The sequence below is a fragment of the Ceratosolen solmsi genome, unplaced genomic scaffold (genome assembly GCF_000503995.2).
Source record: "Ceratosolen solmsi marchali unplaced genomic scaffold, CerSol_1.0 scaffold28, whole genome shotgun sequence".
NCBI lineage: Eukaryota > Metazoa > Arthropoda > Insecta > Hymenoptera > Agaonidae > Ceratosolen > Ceratosolen solmsi.
In genome coordinates, this window is record NW_011948429.1 from 5,206,098 (window position 1) to 5,217,484 (window position 11,387).

Genomic DNA, 11,387 nt, shown 5'->3' on the forward strand with positions numbered 1-11,387 from the left:
AACCTTTGAATTATTCAATATACCTCAAAGAATGCCTACGTAGAAAGTTATCGCAGTCTGTAATAAAAATTTCACATTGATTAGTCGATCATATAATTAAGGGGGTGGTACCCTACTTATCTGATAACTTAGATTAACTACTAACTTAGATTTATATAAACTTTAATTACAGATAGTATCAAGTTTAGGCAGATTTTTATAATTTAGATATTGATATTTACGATAAAATATGCTTTAATGGTAAAACACAAAATGTTTAAGTTAAAATTTGTTAAATGATTTTAATGTTTGCGCGCGCGCGCGCGCGCGCGTGTGTGTGTGCGCGTGACAGAGATCGAATATAATATTTATTGGTTATTTAAACATATAATCATTATAAATGTATAGGCAAACTGTATCTATTAATTTTCTACTAAAGACTAATTAAACCTCTATGGCAAATGTTGGAGCTAATCCATAACGTTATCAGTACAATAGACATTTTGCGGTATCATTTATCTAACCGAATGTGGAAAGCAATCAAGCTTTTAATAATATTTATAACCTTCTTTGAGAAGAGAATTTAATTTTGTTAATTTAGATAAATTGTTACTTATACTTGAAGAAACAAAAACAAAAACAAAAACAAAATACATCGGATGAATAAAACAAGTATGATGTTTTATTAAACAGTTGAATTATAATATTTAAGGTTCCAAAAGATCGATGACTTAGTTCACTTCGCATCTTTATTATGAATATAAATATAATGGGAATATATGTTAAAGTTATAATTTAATAATGGAATGAATATCTTTTCCTCCTACTAAAGTCACTTCTTGAAATTACGTTCTTAATAATTACAGCGACATATATAAACAATAGCGTAGATCGGAAAAGATCGATAGATTACTGCATGTGATATACATTTCACGGTGTGAGTGTTATACTCATATTAAGAAATGAAACGTAACGATATAGATAAAGAGCGATGAAGGAAGAAGTAAATGCAAAAGCTACGTTGCCGCTATTGAGTGCGCTAATAAATAATATCGACTCAGGATTTTACGGGATAGGGTGTAAGTCTGTAAAAGTCAAGTGCTACGTGCACGACAATAAATAAATAAAGAAATCGAGAGGAGAAACATTTCGACTGAGCAAGCAGCTGTGGCGTAAAAATGAATTTGGAACAACAACGTCGAGGCAGTTGAAATATAAATTTCTCCAGTTGGCGGTGGCATGCAAATTAGAATAAGAGCATTTTAATAGCGTCGGCGTTAAGGTAATTAAACGTCGTTCTCCCTTCTTTGCTTTCCAGATGTGGATGTATTCGCTCGGGAGGGCTTTACTGGACACGACACCCCGGGTAACAGCGCTGACGGGCACCGTATCCGTGTCCCCGTCTTCCGCCCTCCAGTCGGTCCTCGCAGCCATGACCGAGCCCGACCCACGTCGACGTGCCTCTCTTATGAACCTCCTCGACGTGAGTATACATACGTGCATACACAAGCATATTCGGTATCTCGTAATTTCAGACCTCGGGGCAGCCATTTCCAATTAGACTCGTGCTCCTACCATTTCTCTCTTCCTACCCTTTGTAAGTTGCGGCGATCTGCCGAGCAATTCTCCATGGCGTTAATTCCTTCCATTTTGGAGGAAAATTTTACTTTATGATATTGCGCGATCGTTTTATTCGAGCGATAAGTTCCAACAAATACTTATTACTATTGTTTATTAATTGGCAATTTTCATTTGCAAGCGTTCCGAGCCATATGGCATTTATCGTTCATTTATTCATCTTTTATTTGCTATCCGTTTGCACTATAATTTAATTCCAATAATAATTTCTACGTTCGTTAATTAAATGTTCACTGAAACTTCTGCTTTCTTAACTTTTCTACGCATACAGAGTGCGCGCGCGCGTGTGGGACGAGATACGAGAGACGAGAGACGAGTGACGAGAGACGAGAGACGAGAGACGAGAGACGAGAGACAAGTATAATAAGTGAGAAATAACATAACCAAATGAAAGGCACACAAAGAGTAAGGAGAGACGTAAATTGCGTAAGACAGCAAGAAAATAGAAATCAAAATTATAGCTTTGACACCAACTTAAATAGGATGGAGATATTTCTGAGAAAACTTCCAAGTTTTTTTTTTTTTTTTTTTTTTTTTTTTTTTTTTTTTTTTTTTTTTTTTTTTTTTTTTTTTTTTTTTTTTTTTAAAGAAAATATTCCTCTATTTTTCATGTTTTTCTCACTCCCGTAGTAATAATGCCAAAAAGTCCTGCATTAATAACGAACTCTTTAATCTAAGCATTGCAGGCTTGTAAAATTAAAATCTTGAGTGTAAAAAGTGAACATTACGTTGGCAAAGTTTTGTAATATAGAGAAAAAGTGCAGTTTTCCAACTTTTTCTATAAGCAGTTGCATTCGGTTATTTCTGTTACTACTACTACTGAGCTTAATTTAATTTCTTTTTTAATACTGGCGCTTCTATTTATCTGCCTTTTGTTATATTATCTCTGTCCATCTGTTTTGTATCCATTGTTTATTATCTCCGTCTTGAAATATATTTTGTAAAAAATACATAATATTAGTTGTTGTAATTGTTATATCTGATTATTGAACGTGATTTCGTTTTTGTAATTTTGACCGCACAAGGACAGTGCAAAGCAAGTGATTTTCTTGTGAATTGTGTGTGAATTGTTTCCTCGAGGGCAGAAAACATAAGCGATAGCAATCCATGAATATAATATAAGAAACCAAATGAATTAACGTGATTATCGATTCGAACCTTTGTAAAAACATCTATTAAGCATTCACAAATAGGATATAAATAATAAAGGAATTCGACCTAAACTACACACGGCTACTAACGTACTTGTACATGTAATGAGACTCATCGTAAAAAAAAAAAAAAATTAATTTTAATATATTGATTCATATTTGTACAGTTTTTCAATTAGAAAAGAAGAAAAGAAGAAAAAAAAAAACACGAGATATTATATCTATTAAAACAGTTAATATCAAATTAAAAATTCTTAATTACTACTGGAAGCTTTTAAATCGCGATGTATTGTGGCAAACGTTTATTCGATATCAATCTCCCCTAGTATTATTAATGTTATCACAAGTTTTAACTTTATTAGAAATATGTTACGATCTACTTTTTATAGAAATATTTTTATAATTATTGAAATTAATGTAAATCTCTTTTCATTTTATAAGTGGAAATGAAGTTTTTATAGTATAGAAGTTAAAAAAAAACTTATTCGTTAAAAAATTATTTATAAAATTCAATAGTTCTGTAATGATAAAGTATTTGAAAGTAGATAATTTTATTCATAATATATATTATTTTATAATATTTTGTTAAAATGTTTTAATGCTTTTAGATATTGCACCTCAAAAAGGGCATATTTATATTTTTTTTTTTTTTTTTTTTTTAAAATTTTACGAACTTTCTTTGTACTTTTAATCATAATATATTATAAATGACGCTATATCGATAGTCAGAAAAAAAAATATATATAAAATATATATATGGAGCCATAGCCAATAAAATTATTATGTCCACGTTTTAAAATAGCTTCTAAGGTGGAATAAAATTTAATAGACAGATATATACTGATTTTAATAAAATTTCATTTCCAACTATTATTAAAGTTTGACAATTTGCATGTCTATATACTTTCACAATGATATAACTTACTTTTCAATAAATTAGAATCGCTTCAATTATCGAACGCTGTTAGCCTGCATAATGAGACACTTTCGGTATTTGCAATTAGATTAATTAAATGATTAATGCAAATAATCAATTGGTAATGTTGTAACTTATAAATAAACTAAGAATACCTTCAAATACCTACAAATATATTATGTACTTATATGTATATTGACATTAAAAAGCGTAATTTAATATGTAATTAACGAAAAGTCCAAATATTATTGGAAATTTTTGAAAATATACCAGTGATAAAGAGAAAATGAGAATGAGTTTTATGACAGAAAAGAAAAAATAGCGATTAAGTTAGTGTTTGAACGAGAATAAGAGAAGGAGAGTAAACGAATGAAAGTAAAAAGGTATAAGAAAGAGTACCATAGAATCGAAGAAGAAGGAGGGTAACATCCTCGTGCACAAGTCCCATTAAAATATTTATTATTTCGAGAAGTGAAAAGACATTCGTCTCTTTAATATATAATCTTTTTAATTTATAATATTTTGAATATCGTTCATACTCTTATATATCTCAATGTATATTAATATATATATTAATATATAAACTATATAATTATCTAATGTACTAATATAATATTAATAAAATAAATTTTTTTTTTTTTAATAAAAATTATTTTATATTAATATATATCTTTAGAATAAACGTATCATTGCATATGTTCATTTACAAAACAACATTAAGACAAATAATTAAATTATTTGTAAATTTATTTAACTTTTCATTTATTAATTGATAACAATTGCGAATATTTGTTATCCAAATGCGCATAATAATGTAATTGCTTTTCTTCTGGTTCTCATTAAATTGGTCCAACACATTTATATTAATGTAAGTAGATGATGTTTTAGCGTTTCTTTCGTTGTTTATGGTAGTTCAATTATACTTAAAGATGCATATGTTTAATTTACCTATTAATTTATTTAATAAATTAACGCTTCATTTCATAACATTTACGTATTGATTTGCAGCCATCAATATTACTTATAAATTAATAAATTGTCATTTGCATAGGTATTATATTTAATTGTCTTTTCATCAAATATATAAAAAATAAACTGTACAAAACCCAATAATTAAATATTTAAAGTACCATAGAAATATTATATTATAATTATATTATAAAATCAAACGAATGAAACGCGAATGATTATAAGTCCATTATTTCTAAAGTCAGAATATGCAAGAAAAATTGTTATTTTATTTTTATAATATTATTGTAATATTGCTCATCGTATAAAGCATCTCAATATAAAACAAAACGAATAATTCGTATAATCTTTCTCTCTCTCTCTCTCTCTCTCTCTATATATATATATATATATATATATATATATATATATATATATATATATATATATATATTTTTATAAAATTTGTTTACTTGAATTAAATAATTTCTTTTTGTAAATGTGCTTACAGTGTCATATAAATAATAATATAGTCATATCAAACATGTTATACGCTACCATATAAATAGCTCAATCTTCATGAAAAATTTAGAACACATGTGTAGTTTTGTTAATCCATAAGCATATTGTTAATCCTGTAACAAATTCTCCATTTTGGTTGATAGATAAATACAAATGTCATAAAATAACGATTTCAAGACTCTCTCTCTCTCTCTCTCTCTCTCTCTCTCTCTCTCTGTATTTCAGTCTCAAATATAACAGTATTTTTAGAAATTTTTTGTTTATATGATTGACCAATTAATATAGTAATTTTTTTCTATTAGCTTATATAATAATATATATTTTAAAATTGTAAATTTTATATTTTCGACGTTTAGTAATTAAAAAAAACTTATTCGTTAAAAAATTATTTATAAAATTCAATAGTTCTGTAATGATAAAGTTTGGTAAATATATAATAATATAAATTTTAAAATTGTAAATTTTATATTTTCGACGATTAGTAATTATTTACATTTTTATCTAACAATTTTGCATTTATTTCAAAGAAGAAAAACCTACATACGCATATTTATGTATCTCAAGAATAGATCTATAAAACAATTTATAAATGAATTTACATAATTGAATAAGTAATTATTTTTCAAAATTAAAATATATACAATATAATAAATTTAAAAAATTGTTAGTTCCATGTTTAAAATAAATTTAAAATTACAAAAATCTATTTAACAATTATGGCATACATTAAAATTTGAAATTTATATAATTATAATCATACATTTAATCTGGATATGTAGAGTAGATGTAGAGTGAAAGATAATTGAGAATTGACATTGGACGCAACTCTACAAGTTTCATTTCGCTCGCATAGACATCGCATAGACGTATGAACAATATTAATTATTTTATAGATTATATAGTAAAATACAAAAACATCGTTCTTATAACTAATTAACTCTCTTCGACAGATCGCTAAAGAGACAAATACAACTATAATATAAAGAGTAAAATTCTGATCATTTAGTTGTTTAATTTTAGTTCTATGTTCCTCCAGCCTTACTTGCCATCCTATGTATATATACATTAATTATAAAACTTTGCTACGATTTCGTTATATATGTTCAAATTTTTTTTTTTTTTTTTAAATAAACTTAATTATTGGATACCTCAGTAGCATCTTTAAATGCATTATATACATACATACATATATATATATATATATATATATATATATATATATATATATATATATATTTAATTACATCTACGGATTAGTCATATGCGAATATACAAGGGTCTCTAACAAAACACAAGTACATTTAATTAAATGCTACTTCTTATGTGAAATTATTTTACTTTTCTTCCATTTGTTTCAAAATTTTATATTTTATTCTAAAAGATAATAATGTTCATTTATGTAATTAAATTTTCTGCTTTATAAGCATTTACGAAAAAATGAAAATTTAATTTTAAAAGTAAATACACAATTTACTTTTAACGCTTAAATTTGAAAGTCAAATGATTTAAAATTCAATATTCATTCTTCGGTTTTAAAATTATAATACATTCATAATAAAGGATTGCTGTTACATTACATTTATGCTGCTTATTATACAATTAATAATGAAGTAAGTAATTGATATTATACATAGTTTTTTTTTTGTTTTTGTTTTTTTTTTTTTTTTTGTTTATTCCCGTTAAATACGTTAGTAATATCAGAAAGTAGAAAAGTATTTGCTTTTTAAAATATGCATTCGACCGTTTGAGTAATAATTTCAATTATCGTAAAAGCAAAATAAAGCCTTTCAATATAATAATAAAAAAAAAAAAAAAATAGCTAAACTTGTTAGAAAAAGCATAAGAAGTAAAGCCAATAAAAGTCAATTATTTAAAAAGAATCATATACTTATGCCCAAGAGAATTCATGAATAAGAAGCTTATCGTAGAAAAAGAAGGAAGCATTAATCTTTTTCGGTATCATGAAATAACCTGCCATTGGATATACCCAGTTCAACGTGTCACGTTCCGTTGGCCTTGTAGCATATTGCAAACATAACATCCCTATTTTTTATTTCAAATAATAAGAAAACATAATCTCGTTTACTGTAGGTAGACGTCGATCCAGCACTTTTTTCTCATTTTACGCCGTTCGTCATGTCTATTCTAATTTTTAATTATTAACAACCTGTAGGTACCACTAACTTAATTCCTTCTCTGCAACAATTATATTTTCGGCGGTACTTTTTCATTCGGCTAAATGATTTCACACTAAATATTATGAATACAAAAAATTCGGATGAATATTTAAACAATTTGTAAAATACATGATATTTCTCTTAAAGTCGATTTACACGAAAGTGTTTTTCAATAATTTTTAAATATTTATCTTTATGTATTATAAATATTTGTAAATAATCTAGAAAAGAAAAAAAAAAAAAATATATATATATATATATATATATATATATATATATATATAAGAATTCAATAAATTTCTGTAGATTATTTCATAATTTATATAATTTTTTTTTTTTAATTTTTGTAAAATTGAATTCACGTGTAAATATTGATATATTGATAGATTAATTTCTAATAAGATTTCGTCTTTACCCAATTGTTTTAACAATATCACTTTCAACCGCTTGAAAGAAAAAAAATTTTCTCAAAGAAAATATATTAGTGAAATTTTTTATGATTAATTTTCCATATTTTATAAGCCTTTATGCAGAAATTTTACATATAATAAAATAGTTAAGACTTATCGTAAAACGAAAGTTATTAAATAAGTGCTGTGGTAATTGATGTGCAAGTTAATTCCCATAAGATTAAATTAAATAGACGCAAGATTTAATCAAGTAGACATAAAAGCTCATCAAAATATTATCAGTACCATTGGTATTTAATTTACTGACTTAACACTTTCATAAGTATGTTCCTTTAATTAATTGTAAAGACCATATTTTGAAAACTTTTTTATAATATAAATTACATAAACATTTATTGTTGCGATTAGATATTGATAAATACAAGATCATCTATAGTATTCCAATTATAAAATTGCCAAAAGTATATAAATTTATAATGCATAAATAATATATTTATTTATAACTAAATAGTACTTACTGATTGAAGAAAGTTCTAATTGGTTTATTTTTCACTCTCAATGATCTTTGTAATAATTCTTTTTAAAATAGCAACTCGAATACTTGAGTATGTGTCAACGTACTACTACAATACTGATTCACAAAAGTTATAAAGAATTCTAATTATTTCTGCTATATTGACGTAGGTCGAAAAAAAAAAACTATTTCTTTAGATTTTTATTATGAATGAAATAATTTACCAAGAAGTTGTAAAAGAAATTGGATGAAATATTTAAATGATAATGGGATCTATAATCAATATTCAGGAAATGAAAATGAAAATGGTATTATATAGCATTGAATAGTCTAATAAATTTTTACATGACAAGGATTTTGGAATGATGTAATTAATCAATAAAAGATCATTTTTATCAAATTTAATCGTTATTGTTACTGATTCTGAAATAAAGAGCTTGTAAAATAAATTCATATGATTGCCTATGCATTCAATATTCCTTTATTCAATAACAGTTGTAACTTACAATTGTCAATAGTTGTCTTCTGCAACTGACTTCTTTAATATTTTCACACAATATTTATTGTGATTTTTTTCATTAAAATTATATATAAGAATATAATGTGGCATAAGCTTTAGTATCACAGTTGTTTCTATTGTGAAAAAAGAAAAACTAATTATTATATATTATTATATTATTTTATAAGCAGTATAAGTAATCATTTATAATGCATAAATTATAAAGCTGATAAATTTCCATTTACAAATAAAGGCGCATTGATTTAATAATGAGATAAAACTCGATATAAAAAGCATTTAAAGACAGTTTTTATATAATATAGAAGATTTTACTGAATTTGTCAATACAACATTATTTCTACTTCATAATTCTAAAGTACGTTATCTATAGTTATTATGATTTTTAAAAATATTGCATACGCTATCTTTTTTTTTTTTTTTTTTTTTTTTTTTTTTTTTTTTTTTTTTGTTAGGTTTTTTTATATATCATTAAATATAGCTTATATGTAAAATGTTTGGTGATGTATGAACTTGCAATAGTGTGGTAAACACTCAAAACCATTCTCAACAAATATTCCATGGATATAAATAAATTAGATGGAATTAGATTTTAAATTATAATTCTTCTAACCTAAGATGAAAATGTGATATTTTTTATTGTACGCAACATTATAAATTATAATACTTTCTGGCTGTGACTCGCTCAAAATTAATAAAAATTAGAAAAAAATTGCATATACATCGATCTTATTGAATATTTCGTTACAAACAATACTTTTATTTATTTTTCACTTGTCAATATTTTACACAGATTGTTTAATATATATCATAATTATATAATAATTATATATTCACTTATTCGTTTTTAATACTCGTGAAGAAAAAGTTAATAATAAGTTGATTAAAAGTAGAAATATTTATATAACCTTGTTAAACTGTAAATATCCTTAATAAATATTATAAAAAAGTTTATGGCATTTAATTAAATTACAAAAATTGATCACTTTTCATAATATTAATTAATTCATATTATTCAATTTATTTAAAATATATTAAGTAAGATCATTAATATTCAAATTGAAATTTAAGATTTGATTTATATTTAATTATAAGATTGAATTGTTTAATAAATCTAGCAGTTCAAAATTTAACAAAAACATTTGTTTGTACTCTACATTCTTTAAATATAACTTAGCATTATTCTTTCGTGATTGCTTTTTATAATTTTATTCTGAATTTTAAAAATTTCATAGAATCATTATCATATACATTATTTAATTACTCCTATAATTAATAATTTTCCTCAAAAAAGACCATCCATTTTAAAAGTCTCTTTGTTCGAATAAATTGTAAATTTCCAATTAAGCGAACATTAAGTTCTAGTTTATATGGAATGTATTTTAATTGCGGTTATTTTTTTAAAATCCTATGTTACTTTTCACAATTTTTTAGTAATCAATGAAACTCTGACAGAACGTATTCATTTAATATTAATGATTCAAATATTTTTATTAATTTTTTCAGAAATAGCATGTGCATATAAAAGTTAAGATAAATTCGTTAATTTTGTTATGTAAATTTTACAATTGCATAACTAATTGCAAGAAATCAAGAATCTGATAGATAAAATAATATATTATCTTGGCTAAAATTATGGTAAAGAAGGTCATTCATTCCCGTTTTGTATAATATGTTGTGACATTTTCTGTTCAATTTGAAGAAACAATAAGCTATTGAATTTAAGGGTTACACGCTTTCCTTCTTTATTTACATAGCCTATCTCTATCTATCATTATTTTGAAAATTTTCTCAGTCTACTTTCACATTTTATCTTTTGAATTATTTATTTCTCTGTGAGATTGTTCTTTGTTTGATTCATTCTATTTTACTTTCCATTCTGGTTGTGTTTTTATACTTTTTTATGCTCTCATCGTTATTAATGCTTTAAAAATATTAACCATGTAATCATCGCTAAAATAATAATGTGTCATTAAATAAATAATACATATAAATATGTTATTGGTATCATAAACTAAATAATATAACTGAGCTGCATATAGTTATTCAATAAACATTACTAAAGTAAGTTTTTAAAAAACTTTTTAACTTCAGATTAAAAGCACATAAATATTATTAACATCAAATGGAAAATTCTAGTGCCGCGCTGGGAATAAAAGGAAAGAAAATTAAATTTCTAATCGATCTGATTATCTTTAAATTAAAATTAAGCAAATTAATTTGTATTACCTTTTAAATTTAAATTTGAATACATTCCTAGAAAACAAATAGTACAAATTGATAATTATGTTCTAAAATCAAATGAAACAATTATTTACATTAGAGTTTTATTGAAAATAGGAAATCTAATTAAATTACTCAGCTAAATAAAGCCATAAATGAAATACCTTTTAAATACAGTAAATAAATTAAACATATTAAATAATAAATATATTTTGTACCTACATACATCTATAAACGTATATTATATAAAATACAAAATATATATTTTTCTCCAACTATATGTAAATATTATTTTCAAAATAGACCAAGAATATATATAGGTATGATAAAACCATGTTAAAAGTTACAAGTAGTTTTTCCACATATATATATATATATATCGTATTTAAGAA

The 11,387-nt window shown here is 24.4% G+C and overlaps 1 protein-coding gene across 1 annotated transcript in view; it reads left to right on the top strand.

The window, feature by feature from the left end:
* The window catches only part of LOC105363889 (uncharacterized), a 66,337-nt gene that overhangs the window by 31,352 nt on the left and 23,598 nt on the right, over positions 1 to 11,387 (top strand). Inside the window, exon 4 of the mRNA XM_011501693.1 lies at positions 1,298 to 1,462. Within this exon, the coding sequence (XP_011499995.1) occupies positions 1,298 to 1,462 (165 nt within the window). The remainder of the gene's footprint in view (positions 1 to 1,297; positions 1,463 to 11,387) is intronic.